Source organism: Lissotriton helveticus, chromosome 10, assembly GCF_964261635.1.
Source record: "Lissotriton helveticus chromosome 10, aLisHel1.1, whole genome shotgun sequence".
Classification (NCBI taxonomy): Eukaryota; Metazoa; Chordata; class Amphibia; order Caudata; family Salamandridae; genus Lissotriton; species Lissotriton helveticus.
In genome coordinates, this window is record NC_136071.1 from 218,458,139 (window position 1) to 218,479,204 (window position 21,066).

The window sequence follows — 21,066 nt, forward strand, 5'->3', positions numbered from 1 at the left end:
ATCTTTTAATGTGGCAGTACGACTGAGGGATTCCCGATGATCAATCACTAGGGCCTCAGATCGAATGCGTAACGTGGCTTTATATTTTGATCTTAGGTCTCTCACAAGTAGAACATCCCTAGGGTTGGTTGTTAGGGCCGCCCTCAGATCCCTATTAGCCTTAGAGCAGGAAGAATCAAACCAGCGAGGGCCATGATCTTTATTAGGCCTAGCTGGTTTAGAGGATTCACTTTTGATCGCCCTGCAAAGATTACTAAAGGCGGTTACCATATCATTGCCTGGACTATTATGCGTCAGACAAATCTCTACTAGCGTTGGGTATTTATTGGTAACTCTAGCTAAGATATCTTTGTTGTCCACCCCTTTCCATATTAATCTTAATCTGTCTGTGGATAATGCCAGATTGTGTGCCCCTATCTCTACTCTCGATGCATCCTTCGAGGACTGCAGATTTTTTAGGTGTATTCTAAGTGGATAGTGGTCACTGTATACGGAGCAGATAACTTCTGCTCTCAAAATTATAGAACTTATTATCGAAGAAATAAACATATAATCTATTGTGGAAGCACAGCCCTGGCCAATATATGTAGGAGTCAATATATTGCTAGCACTTGTTCCTGCAATTTCCATAGCATTCAATAGGTCATGGGAGGCTAGATGGTTTTTCAACTCCTCTCCATTTCTACAAGTTGGACTGTTGCGATACATATGGGCGTTGAAATCCCCTCCAATACAGATGCCATCAAAGGACCCATACTTCTGCCCCTCCACAATATCATCGATAAAATTAAATAATTTCAAAAAATTATTGTTAGGGTGGGTGACAAAATCATTATTGTAAAAATTAATTATACATAATTTCATCTTATTGGTATATTTCATAGCCATAAATCATTTACCCTGTGTAGGAATCAGTTTAGTTTGTACCCCGGTTTTTATTTTAGTCCAAATGGATAGGCCCCCACTGGGGCGACCCATAGACGAAGGGGATGCCATTAGGTTATAGCAGCTGAATCCCTCCATTGTAGGCATAGTTGTGCTCCAAGTCTCTTGTAGCATCAGTATGTCACAGTTGTCATTTACCCACTCTGACCATTCTTTAATTTTCAATTTAGAGGTAAGTCCAGCTATGTTCCAACTTACGAGAGATAGTTCAGAATCCTGGACAGACATTCTGTGATTTAGGGGTTCTTGTCTATCTACAATCCGTAGCTGGAATTGTGGATCTTCCTGAGGTTCAGACGTGGGTGCAGGAAATAGTTCAACTGGATTGATCACTGAAGGTCAATCCAACATGTCCAAATCCGACAAAGGAGCATATCTATTAAACATCGTACATGGGAATGGAGCTGGGTGAAATTGCATAGGAGGAGGCTGAAAATGCGTTGGAGGAGGTTGAAGTTGCATTAAAGGTGGCCGAAATTGCGTTAGAGGTGGTCTATAAAAATAGCTCAGAGGTAGCATGGTTGCAACAGTGGAAATAGCAGAGTAGTTATTGTTTCTATTCAATAGATATCTTACAGTACCAGGATTTTTAAAATTGAGGACTATACAGTCGCCTTCCTTATCTTTTAGTAGAGGTCCAATCCACGACACCCTGCGAACCGATAGAATCTCTCTCGAGATATCGTATCCGACACCTTTGTGCTTGGTTAGCCAGTCTATACTTTTGTTTCGCAATTGTACCCACGATTCTCCCTGTTCCTCCCTCAGCGGTGGTACCCCCGCAAGGACCAAGACAAAAGGGCAGGCATCCGGTGGCAAATGTAGGGCAGGCCCTTGATGTCTGGGGGTCCTACCTTTCCCCGGTTGCCCGGTACCTTTGTTGTTGTCAACGGTTAACCTTGCTGTTATTGTCGGTTGGGTGGGGCCGTTGTTATAATTGATGGAATTAGCATTGGTAGTAACAGAGGGGGCAGTTTTTCGTGGTGCCGGTGTTGGTGTGGGTTTGGAAGGTGAATTGGTTTGCGCCATGTTCTTCCCGCCATCGGCAAGTCGGGGTTGGGTTGTAGGTGGTACAATAGGCGGTGCTAATAATCCAGGGTTGCTGGGGCCCCCACCCAATGAAGTGGAGGCTTCTTGCTTCTTCTGTAACAGATTGTTGCTTACAGACTCGAGCTCTTTTAGGAGGCGGTCAGCTCTGATTTGATCTAGTATAACAGACCCCTTTCTTTTTGCTTCCTCGTTTTTAACCAGATTATCGAATCTATCAAGTCTTTTAAAAACATTATTAAACCGTGTGATCATTTGCTTCTCTAGTCGGTTAAAAATAGTGTCCACTATAGTTTCTATTAGATTTCCATTTTGTTTTGAGAGGTTATAATTATCTCCCATTAATGTGGTTTGTGTCCATGTTGTATTGGAGTTCCCACTAGAGTTACCGGTGGTTGCGGTGTGAATATCATCCGCATCTACTGAGTCTAGGTCGACCACATGAGTAGTTTGTGCCCCAGAAGATTTTTGTTTATTCCACAGACTCTGTGGCGTAGGCTGACTTTTATTAATTAGTAGTTGTTTCCTTTTGTTGGCACTTAGCCTAACGGTACCTCTTTTGCGTTTTTCCCCTCCTTGTTTATTTTTGGCTTCCATAGATCCAGTGATATTAACAACTTCCTGGGAGTCAATTGTAATGGTGGGGGCAACTTCTGTCAGCAGGGGTACAGGGGGTGTATGTAACGGTACCAGTTTTGTAATTACAACAGATGGTGATAATGGAATTCTTAGGCAAGTTGGCGATGATATGGGCTGTGTAATATTATTGATACAGCTCAAAGACAGTGTCAGCAATTTCGTTAGAAACCAAGTTCAGAGCATTCTCAAGTAGGGACTCAAATGTTGGGGGAGGGAAAGGGAAATCATCCTGTGTAGCAGCTGTATCAGCAGACTCCATAATGAACGAGGTAAACTCACCACAACAGGAAGGCAATGTTAGAGGGGTGGCCCGCCCGACCACAGCTGACCACTGACGGCCACAGGCGGCCCGCCCTCTGCCCGGGCTCCGCCCGGCGCCGTCCACGCGCGCCCGCGACGCGGAGGTAGCTGTTTTCTTTTGTGCGCCTCCTGGCGCTGTGTGCAGGAAGTAGGCGGTGTTGGAGCAGGGCAAGCTGGTTGTTGTGGTCCACCCCGCTCTCTGGCCGAGTGTTGGTACTACTCGGCGGCAGGGACGGTCGCAACGTCAGGAACCCAGCGGCGCTTTACAGGTCAGTGGAGGTCAGTGTAACAGTACAGCGTACTGTACAGCGCAGAGCCCCCTCCTAGGGCCGGTTTCAGTTTGCAAATACAAACACATCTCCCCCGCTCTAAAAGAGCTTAAGTGGCTCCCAATAGAAATGCGGGCCAACTTCAGAACTGCTTGTCTCAAACACAAAGCTCTGCACACTGGCAAACCCACCTATCTAGCTGCCAAACTCAAGAAAGCGGGACAGACAAGAAACCTCAGAAGCACTAACACTCTGCTACTCATCCCCCCGAAAACCTGCAAACAAAAGACCTTATCTAGGTCCTTCTCCGGAAACGCACCCAGAATTTGGAATGCCATCCCTACACATATCAGGACTAACCCCTCCTTCAAAGCATACAAGAGCCAGCTCAAAGCGTTCTTCCTCAATCGAGACCTCACGAAGTGACAACGGACCTACAAGAATATTCTGCCTCATAACATAGGATCCAGTGACTACGAAAAGATCACTCCTTACAACACCTTCCTCCTGTCCCACACAGTACTCCCCCTACTTTTACTGCGAACTTTACAACTCTGCATTGAATGCTACTGGACTTATACTGATTAATGAACCACCTTGGAATCACTGTGTTTTCTCGGACACTCTTTGTATACTGGACTGCTATTGACAAATGTTGTAAAGCGCTCCGTTACCTCCGGGTCTGGCTGGCGCTATATAAAACCCCAAAAATAATAAGTGGGGACCAGGCCAGGAAACTGGTCCTACCAGGGTTCGAACCAAATTCAGGAGTAAGTCAGAAGTGCTCTAAAGAGTAGGCCACAGTGAAGCCTTTGTGAGTCAAACCTAAATTATTACTGTTGATGTTACTATCTTGCAATTTTTGTTTATTGGCAACATTCATTAGATTACAGAGTTAAGGAAAATGTTTTGTTCTGCTAAATGGATAGTTTGCGCTGTTCTTGTATATATATTTCCATTATAGTTAGCAATTTCCAAATTTTGTGTTATGCAAAGTTTGCAAAACGTTTGCCATTTTGTATCTACTCACCATAAAGCACTTCACTGCCACATCAGCGGTAGTAAGCGACAGATAAATCCGATTACAGTACACTATAATAACACAGATTCGCATAATTTTTGCCCAGAGGAGACTGGTTCAATTAGAAAATGCCTCGCCCGGAGACATTTTTTCCTCGAAAGAGGAGTTATCTCCTCAGACCAGTCTGCTGCCTGTATCTTGTGTCTTGTCGTGTGAGGTTTATTGTTGCACTTGAAAGTTACTGAAGAATTGTATTTCCCTTGTTTTTCAAAATGGCATGTATTTTAACAGGAAAAACAGCACATATTGTATGCCCCTTATTATAGCCCTGTCTTGCCACCAAATGCCTTTCTGAACTTTATTTTACTCTCTCTTATTTCTTTTAAAACACAAATACAGATCCCTATTACAAAAGCTCAAAAAGCTCTGCTACCAGCAAGCAGCAGTTGCCATCACAGGTTATATTACGTACGTTTTCGACATTGTAACATAATTGTACATAAATTTTTGCGATCACTGAACAAAAAGTATGTTTTTAAACTAGTCCGCTTTGCAAATCTCGGGCAGTTTTACTAGGCACTTGTGACGCATTTGCACCGCCACTGAGTCACTTCTGTGATGCAGCAGCAGCGTAAAGCAAGCGCCATGCTGCGACAGATTTACAACGTGACGTATCCAGGGAGATGCGTCACGCCGTAAACCCTTATGCCACATTATACCTGCGTCAGGTATAATGTGGGCATACTGTCGCAGTGTGGGCGGTCTGTCGCGGTAAAGCCTCAGAAAAGTGCCTGAGTGAAATCTACAAGATTTCCCTCAGTCACTTTTCCGACGCTGCTGCATCAAAACCCTGCGCCTGCTTGAAACAGGCATAAGGCGTGATGCAGCATGTTAGAGATAGGGTGGGTTGGAACAGTGCTGGAGTTGCATCGTGCCCCCCACACAACTCTAACACTGCACCAAACTTACGCCGGCAGATACGACACGCATCTGCCTAACCTTGCTCCACAGTGCGCTGCATCTGTGGTGGCGGAGGGGTAGTTTTGCGTGTCGCAAGTTTTCTGGCGTATCCCTGATGATTTGCAGAGATGCGCCAGACCTTGTAAATCTGCCCCCTCATGTTTACATTAGTCTGTCGGTGCAAAGGTGACTACAACAGTGGCTGAATCGGGTAATTTTATGTAATCGGGTTATAATACATGGGATTCTGTAATTCCTGTATTAACCCCAGTCTCTAATTTCTTTATAATCAGCGACTTGTGATGCACCAACTTATAAGGTATTCCAGTCAACATCACAATGCCCGCTGCCAGAACCAGCAGACAAGGTGGTAGGAAGGGCACGTAACAGAGCATAATTGAAGCAGCTGTTGAAACTGAAAGGAAAACAGAACATTGCTTTTCTTTCTTCTGCTGTATTTATTAGCTTACATTGGCAAGCAAGCAGATCATGTTTCTTTTTTGCACTCCTTAGAAAGAGAAAAGCAAGACTCTTTCTGCATGTTTCTAAACATTTTTTAAAAACTGACTTGTATTGAACTGTTTTTAATATTTGTTTGCAACAAATAAGTGAAAGGTTTTGATGTGTTTAATTTTGAACTAGAGGTTCTATTTTTATTCTTCATGTTTGCAAACATGCTCACTACTTCAGATAAAAGAGCTACGCGCAAGGTCTTTAAGTGGTTTGTGGGAATGTTAGTGGTGTGACCTTGTATTATGATGGATAAAGTACCCCCTGACATACATGATAAGGATATTGCAAATAATCTCAGGGATCCATAACCTTGTAAAGGAACTCGGCCTTCAGCCTGTTTCCTCTATATGGTTATGGACTTGCAATATTCTTATCATGTATGGCAGGGGATACTTTATCACTTGTATTAAATGAAAACTATTTTTTCTTACATTCTTAACTCTTGATGTTCTCTTTCTGTCTCTCTCTCTAGGTTATAACCCTAGAAGGCTGGGTTGACATCATGTACTATGTTATGGATGCCCACTCTTTTTACAATTTTATATATTTTATATTACTTATAATCGTAAGTATTGTTTACTTTAGCATGCTTTGCCTCTTATGATTGTGAAATGTGTTTTATTTCTGTGTGACTGGTGGTAAACCACCAACCCTGATAAATGCAACAAAGACCCAAACAACTGAAAGAGCCTCACTAATACTTGCAAGCAGGTGCCCCCTTTGATTTTGCCGCAAAATGTGCCTGACATTGGTTGATTTGTTTAGTTGGTTTCTTCCTTACATGATTGGCGTATTATAAATATACCAGCCCTCTTAGCTTTGATCAAACACATTGGCATCGGTATAAAATGAAATGACATCAACATAGCCAAGATAAGCAAAAAACAGGATAAATTGTACTTGAGCAAAAGGAGTCAACGTATTAGATGCATGATGTCTGGAAACTTGTTCAAATTAAATGCTTTAGTACAAGTTTAACAATATTTGGCTGTGAACAGGTGTGACTTACTCCTGTAATACCTTTAGTTTACTCCTAGAAAGTACTACTAAAGTAACTTCTAGCACATTCTTTCAGATTGAAGACTGTTACTCACAGATCACACTTTGGGGCATATTATCAAGAACGGCGTTGAAATTATCACTGCTTTAGCGGCAGGAAACTGCCGCTAAAGCGGCGATAATGGGCTTGATAATATGCCCTTGAGAATTCCCATAGAAGCCCAGGTTCTGGTGTGAACCTGGGCTTCTATGGGGATTCACAAGGGCATATTATCAAGCCCATTATCGCCGTTTTAGCTGCCGTTTCCTGCTGCTAAAGCGGCGATAATTTTAACGCCGATCTTGATAATATGCCCCTTTGTACTCAAAGCAAGGTCTCCTGAACCCCAGAAGATGCTCTCTCAATGACATTAGTGCCCTTGAATACTAGTGCTTCCAAGAACAGCAGAGCTACCCAGATCACAGGCTCAGATGGCAGCATCCGTGCCACTCAAGCAAGACTAGGGTGATCCTGGTTCAGCGCAAGGACCTATCAGCTAAACGAAGCTATTGTGGCCCTATCAGAGACAATTTGAACAGTTGCGAAAACATGGCAGATCATTCATTTTGCGCTATTTTGCCAGACGTGTAATATGCAAAGGAGCAATCAAATTTTATCCCATTCCATATTGCAAAACCTTTTTTGCACAAGAGAAAAAAAACAGAAAATTCATAGGGAATCATTGCTAAACATGTGCAACAAAATTGTTACCATAGAATTTTACAGGTGTCATACAGACTTTTGGACAATTTTAAGAAGAAAGCCTGCTGCATGTGAAGTCAATTTATGTTAACAAAATCGAGCAAACTGATTTGCACAGTTCATATCGCATATGAGATTAAAAAAAAATGGCACAAGCATCTTTTGCCGTGGTACCATCTTTCAGATGTGAAAAGTAAAGAAATTGATATTATGTACTTATTATGTACAAATAGCATAAATAATATGAAAGAGTTTTACCATATATACCCTTATGAAAATAATATTTTACCCATTCATATCTTATTTACACCTCACAGCAATAATGGTTCAAATGTATTTCCTTTCTTGATGTCGCTCCAATGCAAGGTTTTTTGTGATTTGGTGTTTGCTTCCACACAGATCAGGCACCAATGGACCTTTTAGGGCTTACCCTCGTGCAGTGCTTAATTTGAGCCGGTGGTTTCCGGTGCTTGGCACCGGCACTCAATTGTCAACACCTGCGCTTCTAACAGTCTGCCACAGGGTGGCACTGGCTCAGATGATGGCAACAGCAGTCAATTGTCAATTCACTATGCATTAAAAATTATTATTACCTGTCGCCCAATCCATTCTTATAGCTTTGAGGGCCTACAATTGTCTGAATTGTCACACCTATAGGAGTGTGTTGGTTAGTAGTTGTGTTGTTCCTATCACTGGCAGCATGGTAGGGGCAATGCGTGGTGAGAGCTGCAGTGGTCTCCTGATGAGAGGCCTTGCATTTATTTAATTACAAATTAAGCACTGCCGTGTTGGCCATGCTACTGTGGATCTGGTGGCAGCCCACCTGAAATAGAATGAGATGAAGAGTCTCTGCTCTGTCCCCCACCTCCAATCACTTGATCAGTCTTGGGTTTGGAGGCCTGGATAGGACAGAGCCAGTAGAAAGGCGGCGTCTATGACCACTAGAGTGACACAGCTTCCCCAATTGGCACATTTCTTAAAGAAAGATGAAGCATATTAATGTGCAGACAGCTAATTATGCATAGAACTGGTGTTAATATAATTTTGTGCTCTGCAGGCATCCCTAACAGTTTTCTACAGTAACATCTGCTGGTGGGTGAGAGGTGCATGACTTGGCATTCACGAACAGGAGACAGAGGGAGCCTAACATTACCCATAAAGATTTTATGACTGTTTTTTCAGACTGTACAATCCCCCAAGGTGGACTGTTTAAAAGAACAAACTTAAAAAAATCTAATATACATTTCACTGGTTGTAATGCTTTCCTTAATATTATACATAAGAAATAAAAAAGAATTAACGGTGATCTAGGTTTCTCGCAGAAAGAGCAATTGTTATAAAAAGAAAATGAGGGAAACATGTTGTCAACATTTTTTTTCTGCTAAAACAACATGGTACGTGAAAATGTTATTCAGGTTGTTTTATTGGAATCAATATTCTTCTATCAGATTTATTTTATTAGGTATTCTGCTATATTTGCACTAAAAGATAACATATGGGTAGAAATGCCCTGAAAGTATGAGTCACATCTGTTTGAGGAGCCAATATTTGTAACAATTGCAAGAAAAAAAAAATAGGCATTAACAAAAGCCAATAGGCCTGGGTTTAAAAAAAAAAAATCCAGAGTTTTATATAGCGCAAACTTGACCTATAGGTATCACAGCGCTTAACATGAGCACCAGTTACATTACATAAGGACACATTCATTTTTGTTAGGCACGGGGAGATTAAATGATTTGCCCAGAATCACAGGATGTTGAGCGCCATTTCTGAGACTTGAACCCAGTTCCCCAGATTTGAGGTCTACCTCCCTAGCCGTTAGGCCACATCCTCTACCCAATGTACTAGCACATAGAGTGTTAGCACATCAGAGCGAGACACACAGGAGAGAGTCAAAAGTAGCAGTCCAAGATGCCCACACTTGTAAAGTAGTCCTCATGAAGATCAATGCAAGAAATCAAGTGGAAACGGAAGTACACAGTCAAACAGCTAATAGAAGTAGACGAGCGATGACTACTCCGCGGGGCTGAGCCAAGAAGTAACCAACAAAGTCCCAAGCCAGTGGCTGAAAGATGCTGCTCGAAGAAAAACAATGGTTAAAAGGGATAGAACAATAGCCTACTTTGTATATATTGTTGGCAATAGTGGTCAACAGATGTGTTGGCACAATTCTTCAAGAGAATCTGCCTGAATAAAAATACAGGTGTACTCCACCCATGTGCTCTCGCCCTGTACCAAAGCATCATGTGTGTGCCTCATCTTTCAGCTCATTTGTTCCGTAGACAAAGATGAATGGATCTGTGTTGAATCTCAGTATTTAGGTTGATGGATGCTGCAGAGTGACTAGTCGCTCTTTTCCTTCTGGTGATTCAGTGTTTTTTTGTGAACTTGATGCAGCATTGTTATGTACCTGCCTTTATCTACTACATTTTTTGGGTAAAATGTGCTTGGGTTCCAGCTACATAGGGGCACATGCATCAATATTGCTTTTTGCGATTCCTTAATTGCGAAAAATAAGGAATCGCATTTAAGGAATTGCAAACTGCAATGCATCAAGAAATCGCAAAAAAAATAGCGATTTCTTAAAATTCCTTAATTGCGATTCTCTAATTGAGAATCGCAATTAAGGAATACCTCCCTATTCATTCCTTTGGGCCTAGAGGCGCATAGGAATGAATGGGAAGACATTCTCAATTTGCGATTCTCCATGAGAGAATCGCAAATTGAGAATGCAATTTCAAGGGTGCAGGGGTGTCCAAAGGACACCTTGTTGCACCCCTGAAATCTGCCTATAAGTGCATCTTGCACACACACATGCCCCAATGGTATGTGTGTGTGTGTAAAATGGAACTTTGAAAAATGCACTTTAGTGCATTTTTCAAAGTTTTCGCAAATTACCATGAAGGTCAACTTCATGGTAATTTGCTCCCCTTATTAGCGAAATCGCTAATTTTTTAAGTTAGATGCATTGCATTTAAGGAATCTCAATTTGAGATTCCTTAAATGCATTCACAATTTAAGAAATTGCAATTTTGCGATTTCTTAAATTACGAAAAGTACAAAAATGATGATGCATCCCAAAAGTTGAAATTGCATTCGCAAACGGCCGAATTTTGCGATTCGCACCATTTGCGAATGCAATTTACAATGATGCATGTGCCCCATAGTCACAGTATAAGAAGTGCAGATATTTTAAGGTGTAATCTCTATACCTGAACATCACCCGTCTTGACTTGATTGTCTCGAATACCGACCCCTTGTTCTAACTTCCTCCTTGTGAATGAATGAATAATGGACTTATAGAGAGCGCAGCTACTCCAAGGAGTGTCCCAGTGCTAGTGGGCGGTGCCCAGGTACACAACCCTTCAGCAGTAAACGTACTTCCCCGGAGAAAAGTTTTAGGTTTTTTTCAGAAGATGAGCTCAGAAGTGATCAAGCGCATTTCTCAAGGGAGCTCATTCCAAGCCTTAGCAGCCAGGAAACAGAAGGCTTTGCTGCCCCTTCGAACATTCTTAACGCATGGGATAGCCAAAAGTGAAGGAGAAGCAGTGCTCTGGAGGGAATATACTGAGTGACTACTCTACAGTGGATGTTTCACCTTGGAGCCACATCCATGCACGAAAGATTGCTTGCAACAACCTTAATCATGATATGGAGCAAGGTGTGGCTTCAACCGCAGCAATAAGTACCATCTTATGACACGTATGGTATTCTCAATGGGCTGGCTTCCTCAACAAAATCCAGACTCGGAGTGATTCTTAGTCCCAGGTCCATGACTCAAGCACAGACTGCACAAAGGCAAATTTATTTGACAAAATTGATTAATTAGATTGAGAGGTACAAATGCAAATTTAAGTCACCCGATTACACCGCAGATCCTCACGAGGACCGATTTCTAACATTATTAGATAAACCCAGCATACAGAGACTAGTCCCCGTCCTGACGAAGACCCTCCCTGGGTGCCCATCAAGAGGGTTGAAATGCATTGACATCAGCTGGAGGAAAGGGACACCAGAGTTACAAACATGTACACATACCCAGCTTTCCTCAAATGTATGATAGAATGCCATACTGGGAAGAGTCCCCCTCTCACCCCACACTTAGGTAAAAACTGCTGAACATAAGCAACACATGCACAGAGTTTAAGGGAAAATGTATTCGCCATTTGATAAATAATCATGCTATGTATATATTATGCAAATCATTTATAAAATGAATACGCACATGCACATATGATGATTGCGGTGATGGTTCTTGCACAGAACATTAGTGATAGGTAGTTTTAATTTAAATAAACTGATGAAACTTAGGGGCAGATGTATCAACATACCCTTTTGCGATTTCTTAACCGCTTCCATGCGGCAGGAATTTCAGCGCTGTGCTGAACATTCCAATCGCAGGTGTGGTCGTGACGGAACCATTCCGTCATCAGCACAGCTCAACCGTGACTGATGACGGAATGATTCCGTCACCAGCGTCGAAGGGGTTAATAGCGATTTTTAAGGAATCGCTATTTAGAAATCGCAAAATGGTATGTATGTAGAAATTCGCTATTTTTTAGCGATTTCTTAAAATTCCTTAATTGCGATTAGCAAATTGCTAATCGCAATTAAGGAATAATTTCCCATTCATTTCTATGGGCCAGGAGGCCCATAGGAATGAAAGTGAAATTATTTTCAATTTGCGATTCGCAATTTGCTAATCGCAAATTGAGAATAATTTCAAGGGTGCAGGGGTGTCTCAAGAACACCCTGCTGCACCCCTGAAAATGACATGTGTGGGCATATGGCGCACATACATGCCCTAAGGGCATGTATGAGCGTCACATGCCACCTTTACAAATTGCATAAAGTGCATTTTTAAAGAAATCGCAAATTACCACCAACAACAAATTGGTGGTAATTTGCGATTTCTTAGCCTAAATTCGCAATTCTTAAATGGTTGATACATTGCATTTAAGAAATCGCAATTTGCGATTTCTTAAATACTTACGCAAAATTAAGTAATCGCAAAAATTGCGATTCCTTTATATTGCGAGGCATTTTTCTTCATACATACCATTTTACTATTTTTTAATCGCAAACGCTGTTTTTTAGCGAATCGCAGCGTTTGCGACTAAAAAATAGCTTGATACATCTGCCTCTTAGTATCAATATATGAAGTACTGCAAACCTTTCCCATCTGCCTTTGTGCTCCTCAAGCAGGGTGGATGCAATATCTCGGTTGAAATCCTGTTGATAAAAAATTTAACTTTATGATGAAGTGATTTGTTTAAAATATTAATAATTAGACTCAGTTGAGGTCAGTGGTCCAGAACTAATCTGCATGAGGGAAATAGCAGAATATTTATGACCTACTGGGGAAGAGCTTTCTTTGAAAAGGTGTTGTATCCTCTCAGCTTTGACTAGTGTTACTCTGATGGATGAGTTGCAAAGGGAAAAATGTATTATAGAATGCCACGTACAAAATGCTCCTGCCTAAATGTGATGTTAAAAATTATGTGGGCGCTTATGTGGCCAGATCACCACAAATCTTTACATCAATTAACTTAACAATATAAAAGATCTGGATGCGCACCACAAGATTAGAAAGCACCGTGCATACCACCCATGCAACCCTTAGTTAATTTAGACCCTGGTGTCCTACCACTGCCTCTTCCTCCATCTGACCATCCCTCTCTCTTTCGATGAAAAAAATAGGAAAAAAATAACTGGCCCCTGACACACCTTACCTCCCCCTCTCACTCAAGAGCCATGTTATCTAGTTACAATGAGAGAACAGGCATGGTGCAATGATTTCTGAGTACCCTGCAAATTGATGTTTTGGCACTGAGATACCCGTTTTCTCAACATGACTAGTGCCAGAGTCAATAACAGTCGCTTGGCGATGATGTCATTGGCGGTGCTCACGCTAAATCTGCCTACTCTACATGTAAATGTAAATGTATAGGCATTTATATAGCGCACTACTTACCCGTAGGGTCCCAAGGCGCTTCGACCACTGCGAAACCCTTCCTGGCTTCCCTGAGAGATGGTCCCTTAATGGGTATCTCCAGGGTGAGACCAGGCATCCCCGGCGGTCTGGTGGGGCCGTTAGTGAAGATGAGGCAAGCTAATGCCCAGAGTTGCCGAGTGTGAACGCTGATCAGAGTGGGCACCAAGGCGAGAGAATTATCGAGTCCGCTGACCCTGGTCCAAAAACCTGCCGCGCCGGGAATCGAACCCTGGTCCCGGGCCGTCCTCTGCTCTCGGGTCTGCCGCCTCTAACCAGTGAGCCACACTACTTCACTACATCATGCAAAGCCTCATGCTGTGATGCACAGGAGGCTCCCCACTGGTTAGCCTTGGGTTTGTACTGAAGGTACAACCTCGATTACAAATACCCACGTGTAGACACCACCACAATGGCCAGACTATTAAGATGCATGCTTTAGGGTAAAATATACATTTTACATTTGTCGGTATGCCAGGCTGTAAACCACAAGGCCCCCTAGCTTGCACCTTCTTTGGTTTGGCTTTACCCAACTCAGATCACACTAATTTAGTAAACATGGCTTTACAACACAAAACCCAAGGGGGCAGATTTACAAGCCCCTTGTGCCTCTTTTTCATCACCGCTGCGTCACTTTTGTGAAGCAGCGGCGGCGGACATCCAGCGCCATGGTGTGGGGTACTTACAACGTGACGCATCTGGGAGATGCGTCACGTTGTAAAGCCCTGCACCACATGTAGGCGTTCTGGCGTGGTGGAGGGGGTGGGGGGGCGGTGCAGGAACGCCTCCTAAAAATGGTTGAGTGAAATCTACAAGATTTCACTCAGTCACTTTTAGGGCCATGCTGCGTCAAAACCTTGCGCCTGCTTGAAGCAGGCATAAGGATTGACGCAGCATGTTACAGATGGGGGACCCCCGATAAAACTCCAGCAATGCGCCGAATTTCCGCTGGTGATGCGTCACGCATCTGCCCATCCGAGCGCCATGGTATTGTAAATGCGGCGCATCAGTAGTGGCGCACGGGTGGGCAGATGCGTCGCAACTCTTCTGACGCATCTCTGCTGATAAGCAGAGATGCGCCAGAAGTTGTAAATATGCCCCAAGGTTTTTGAACTGGCGCACCCAGGACACGCCTGCCTTGCATATATTAGCACGGGTGGTTCAAATGTTTTTGGGTGCAGCTAGTGAGTCAACTTTCACAGCAAAACAGATTTTGCATGTCAAAGTTCATCCGTTGCTCTTGTTTGTGCAGCTTTGCGATGCTGTCCAACAATTTGCGTTACTTAGATTCACGAGCACCTGTGCAACCCCACAGCAAATGTGGCCCTTGGAGTCCTCTATGGTCCAGCTATAAAGCAGCTGGAGGTACCAGAGCATCACCTGGATTCCTGTCTCAGTCATGTCTGCAGATGTGCAGGAGGCAGTGAAGACAGAAATCTGTAATTTTCCATTCCACTGCCTTCTTCGAGTCTTTGGAGGTATGGGTGCAGGGATAGAACAAAACCCTCCCTTGCACAGATGATTAAAAACCCTTTTTTTTTTCGAATACTCTGACTCCAGGGCAATGAAAAACAAAATTCATTCTTCACTGCCTCCTATATCAGAGCAGTGAACAACTGTTTTTTGTAGGTTTTTTTTTTTTTTTTGCAAACGGTTTCCCATTAAAGCTACATTGAGCAAAAGTCTTCAAGGTGAAAATAATTATGGAAACTGAAATGTTCCTTCATTTTGCTAAATTTCATACAATTCCTAATACTTTTGTGTTTTTTATCATTTTGAGAGAGGTCCACTACTAGAATTTCCCCTTTAAACATTTCTGTTTGTGTGTATGGGGCCACACCACTACTCTCCAACATTTTGTGGTAAAGTAGGTTAGCACAACACATTTAAAGTGGATTTTTATTGCTGAAGTTCCCTTCGTTTCACCATTGGCCATTCACAGTGCTTAATTTGTAAGTAAGGGTTTGGTGCCCAATGTTTTGCTCAGAAGCTTGCGGCCGGCGCTATCGAAGGTCGGGGTCGCCGTGTAATTTTGATTGCACCTCATGCCACTTTAATCCACCACCAGACACTTCTTGCCTCTTTATCTCACTCTTTCACGTTCCTTTTCATTCGTGCATTTTCCTTATATCACTGCTTTTTCCATCTTTCTTTTACTCCTTCTTTTCCCGTTTGTGTTTTCCTCTCTCTTGCTATGGGTCAACGTTTCTTGAGATAAAATAAGTGCCTGTCCCCAAAAAATGAATGTTGATGGGCCGCACCTACAACCTCTGGCTTAAATTAAGCACTGACCGTGCCACCAAAACATTGCCTAAATTGAATCAATACATTTTAATTGAATTGTATCTAAAAATATCATTTTAGAAAAATGATATGAACCTATAGAGATTTGATGGGTTCTTTGATGATATTGGCGCTGTGAGGATGTCTGTATCTTTGATGCTGGAGTGTTATTTGAAAACACAGGAACCATGCAAGGATTATTGGCACTCTGTGAACCCCCACCCACCACCAACAAAATGGATGTTTTTATAGCCTCCCTCTACAAGATAGCATTCTTTGCTAGAAGACCATCACTCCACTTGTCAAGGGTCTCACCTCGTTTAGTGGGTGCCAGCACTTTCAAAACTGAAAATGGGTTGGTAATTTATCTCTAATAATTGTTGAAGTCTGCCTTTTTCTGAAATTATGTGTATACAGCCCCTGTGCCACCTCTCTTTCAGGGATATGACCTGAAATTGGCGAGCGCATACAAATTTTCACCAACGTGACGTATGTTGCCTACGGCATTTCTTGCCTGGTTCTACACACCAGGTGCAAGGGAGTCTCTCTGCTCTATTGGATATTTATTTATTTTATTTTATTCATTTGTTTGGCGCACAAATTATCCCCAAGGGGATCTCTAGGCGCCTTTGCAGCAGGGGATATCACACTGTAGGAAGTGAGATTATAGGGTGGATAACCAGGTTTTCAGGAGTTTTTTTTAAAAAAAGAGTGAGGTCAGAGCATGCACGAATAGACAAGGGCAAGTTGATTCCAGTGATAAGGGGCAAGGAATGATGTATGGTAGATGTGTGAACACAGGGCCTAGCGGAGCCATCGCGGCTCCGCGAGCGCCAGGATCCAAGCATTGACGGCTCTTGGTCCGCGGAGTGATGCACAGCTTCCGTACTCAGAGCCAAACCACAAGAATGAGGTCTCCATCCGCTCTCTGCCGTGCACTACTCTAACCTTGGCCGCTCCTGGCTTGCTGTGCTTGAATTTGTTCCTGTAATCGCTCAAAAGAAGGATCAGTCACGGTTGTTTGTTTCTGCTGCCATGTCACTTAGCAATTTATTTCATACTATGGAGAAAAGAAAACACAGCCTTGGACATTATTTCTAAACATGAGTGTTTCCTGACAGTCGACCGTTTTCTCTGCTGAGCCTTCGCGACTGCTGGGAGCGGGTTTTCACCAGGTGCTGATAGGCAGAAAACAGCTGACCCTTTCCAAAATGCCACCATTACTCTGTGACGATGACCACAGTCGTTGATCTTGAGAGGGATTCCTTGATGTATGTGGACTATACTTAATGTGGAAATAGGCGGAAAAATTGGGCAGCAATAAGAGGAAGTGGAGGTACAAATAGAGGTAGTAGTTAATGAAACAGATATGGAGTCATGAGGTCTGAGTTGGACCCTTAGGCCTTGTTACGCGTTGCTTCTTTGGTGTAAGGATACCACGCGGTGCGGGGGCAGAATCTTTAGTTCCATCGGGTAGCCCTGCACCCAACCGGCATCACAAGATATTTTTCCTAGTATGGGGAGTAACATATGGGTGCAGGAATACAGGGTACTGTTCCTAAAAGATTATGAGTGTTCCCCTTCTTTAGTTGCAATATATTATGTACCCTCAATTGTGGTTGTACATCATCTATGCTTGGCTGCATCACCAGTAATGGTGCTAAAAAGGTACAAATAAAGTGGAGCATATTTACGAAAGCTTTGAATTATGATTGTACCACGCAACGTGGTACATGCATGACGCAAACCTCTAAGTTATATTTTTGAAGCCACGCACAGCCACTTTGCGTGGCTTTAAATTGCTTAAAAAATATGGAGTAATGGAACACAGCGCAAATCGCTGCATTGCATTACTCTGCGCAAGAGAGGCATTCCATGGGCGTTGCGGTGGGTGTTCCCATGCAACTCCCATGGTTTTTGATGCATTCCTGTATTTACCAAGCCTGGTAAACCTGGTAATGCAGCAAAAAGATCAGCCTTCCCAGGAGACGCACAGCGAGGAGAAACATCTTAATGTCTCCTCTGTACTTCCTCTTTCAATGTCTGCTACATTCTAAAGCATGCATAGAAAGTGGAAAAAGCCTCTCAGTAATGTTGTGTGCAGGAAGATACGCCAATCCTGCCTTCAACACAGGCACCCTTCCACTATGGTGCAAGAATGCCTGCAATGAAGCTAGGCTTCGAAAATGGCCTCAGCATAAAGGGAAAAGAACAGGAATGTGCTGCTTTGGATTCCCCCTTCTTTTCACTGAAAATTACCACTTTCTTAGCGTAGGTTGTAAATGGCAAAGGAGGGAGAGCTGTATTCGGGGCTGGGCATGAGGTTGAGGGGAAGAGTGGACACATCGTCACACCAGGGCATGGTAATGCTGATGGAAACTTATCAGCTCCCACCATGGTGAATTAGGGAGTTGGGCTGGGGTGGGCTGCAACTGTGCCTACGACCCCTGCCCACCATTTATTAGGAAATTTACTTTGATCTCCCTCCCTAACTTTACTGCATTTTATAATCACATTGAGCCAGGGCCAACATGGCTTGCATGTATCATGGCACCATTGTATAATTAGGAAAAAGGCTGGTCACATGCAATGGAGTGGGGCTGTGTTGGGCAGAGGAGGAGAAACTCTCCTCACTGGGGGATCCTGGCCTCTTGTTATTGATCCCACCATGTAACACACAAACCCACACACTTTCCTACCATTTTATTAGAAATAAGGAGAATATATCCTCACACACTGGGTTAAAATGCAGCTATATTCCCTAACCAATACAGACTTATTTAATAGTTGGGTGGAAGGTTATCAAGTAAGTATTTTAGAATTATATTAGAAAATATTTATTGATGCCATAGGTAAGCATCCATAATTGATGGAATGCACATGTTCCATTTGAGCATCTTCAGCCTATTCCTCCATCAAGATGAGGCCATTACATTCCTCTGTTTGTGTACAACACAAAGAAAATGGAAATAACTGTTGACACGATGGTACAGGATTGCATAAAATGTTAGGCATCTCGGCACTATGTTGGAAGAAATGTGGGGAGAGGGGCTCCTTTTTTTCCACAGTGCTAGACCCACACTCATGTTCAAAAGTATTGGTCTAATACAGGTGTCTCCAACCAGTCCATGCAAGCTACCAGTAGCTCCTTGACTTAAGGTAAAACAAATTTAAAGCACAGGGTCATGTTTTTCTTTTAAAGTTAAGGGAAGGCTGTGTTTGTTTTATATTATTTTCTTCCAGCTGGTGATAGCAGGGCCTGATAACAGGCAGTGCTGGAGTTATATTTATGATGCAGGGCACAGAGGTGAAGAACTGAACACTGAGGTATTTAACTCTAAAATAAGTCCTTGTCAACTCAATAAGTGGATTCTGAGAACAAGCTGAAAGCTGAACCAATAAATACACGTGTACAACAAAATGATGTTTCTGAATGCTTTTAAATGGTAGAAAATTAAAAATGAAAAGTTACTTAATGATTAACTTAACTCTTCATTTTGATCTTTTCCCATTTCAAAGTGTCTCATTTACAAACAGCAGGCCTATTGCTCCTAATAGGTGGTAGACACTGTGTCATATTTTTAAAGAAAAATACAATCCTGTTTTTTAAATGGGAGAAATATAAAGTGAAGAATAGTCTTTCTATGAAACATTAAGTCATAATGTTTTTCTCCACTTCCATTTAAACCAATTACGTCTCAATGTTTTATGAAGCTTGTTTCTTAACTTTAAATTACTCCCATTTAAACAAATGGCTGTATTTTTCTATTATAAATATGGTACTTGGTCTACAAGTGACTGGTGTTTGTAAATGTGACAGTTGGAAATGGGATTACATGTAAATGACGAGTTGTATGGAATCCATATAAACATTATGTTAACTCTTCAATTTTATTTTGTCCCATTTCAAAATGTTGCCTTTACACACAGCATCTTGCTCCCAGTTGCTAGTAGATATGATGCCATATTTATAACTGAAAAATGCAGCCGTTATTATAAGTGGGAGACATTTAAAATATAGAAAAATGTTCGATACCATGAACATTTTTGCTGAACATTTTTTGCACTTTAAATTTCTCCCATTTAAAAAAAAAAGGTTATATATTTGAATTATACATATAACGTGCCACAGATGACGAAAGGTATTCCAGTGCCACAAGCAAATACGGCATAGGCTCTCAGTCACTCTTGCACATTTATTCCATTCATACGCACTCATGCTCATGCATCCCCAAAGACCGCATTCGCACTGACACATATGGCAGTCCTGTCATAGTGCCTTAGTCAAAGGATTTTGTTTAAACCATAGTATCAGGTTCCATGGACATTAGGCTTGAAGTTAATGGAGCCGGGCGTGAGTGTGTCTGGTAACAATGAGAGAGTTGCTTAGCCTTGAGTAGCTCACGAAGATTTTCACTGATTATAAATAGCTCTCACTACAGAAAAGGTTGGCAACCCCTGGTCTAATATATTAGACCAGATAAAATGAATACTAACCACTACTCCTAGTGCTTTTGTGATATCCAGGGGACAGTTGCATATATCCCTTATCAACACCTATGGGTAAACTGACATCACATCTCCTGCTTGCGGCCAGGCTTGTGCTTGCGCAAGGTTAGAGGCAACACAGTACTCCTATCATACATATATGTGGAGCAAGGACTGGAATCTTTATGCAATGCTAAAGCTGTCATCCAATCTGCATGATCGAATTGACAAATTGGATAAAGTAGGTCATGCATTTAAAACTTACATGAAATGGGACCACTCTATTTGGGAGGGACTGCATGCTACGTCGGATCTGCAACGGCGATTGCGGCTGTGTGAGATGAGATCTTCTGAAACTAGCGCATCTGGCACATCTGATGGACTATAATTGGCCATGGACAGTGGAATATGCTTCTCAACCCATGGACTGTTGTATTTTTTAAAGATTATGAGTGCTCCCCTTCTTTAGTTGTAATATATTATGTACCCTCAATCGTGATTGTACATTATCTAAGCTTGGCTGCATCCCCTGTAATGGTGCTAAAATGTTCTAAATAAAGTGTTTAAAAAAAGGTTAAGGCCATTAACCCCTCCCATGCTCATGACGAGCTCAGCTCGTCATGAGCCTCGGTGACCGTGTGCTCATGACGAGCTCAGCTCGTCATAACGGCCGCAACGCTCGCACGTGGGGCTAATACCCCCGCTGTGCTGAACATTCTACAAAAACGGGTGTAGACGTGACGAGCTCAGCTCGTCATGAGCACCCGACCACCGTGGCTCATGACGAGCTGAGCTTGTCATGAGCACCGGGGCGCTGTGCGCGCCCCCGCCCCGCAGCACAGCGGGGGAATTAGCCCCGCAGGCAAGG

At 42.6% G+C, this 21,066-nt stretch overlaps 1 protein-coding gene across 1 annotated transcript in view; it reads left to right on the forward strand.

The window, feature by feature from the left end:
* LOC144786174 (voltage-dependent T-type calcium channel subunit alpha-1H-like) overlaps window positions 1–21,066 on the forward strand; it is a 1,055,750-nt gene that overhangs the window by 370,448 nt on the left and 664,236 nt on the right. Inside the window, exon 6 of the mRNA XM_078665169.1 lies at window positions 6,167–6,259. Within this exon, the coding sequence (XP_078521295.1) occupies window positions 6,167–6,259 (93 nt within the window). The remainder of the gene's footprint in view (window positions 1–6,166; window positions 6,260–21,066) is intronic.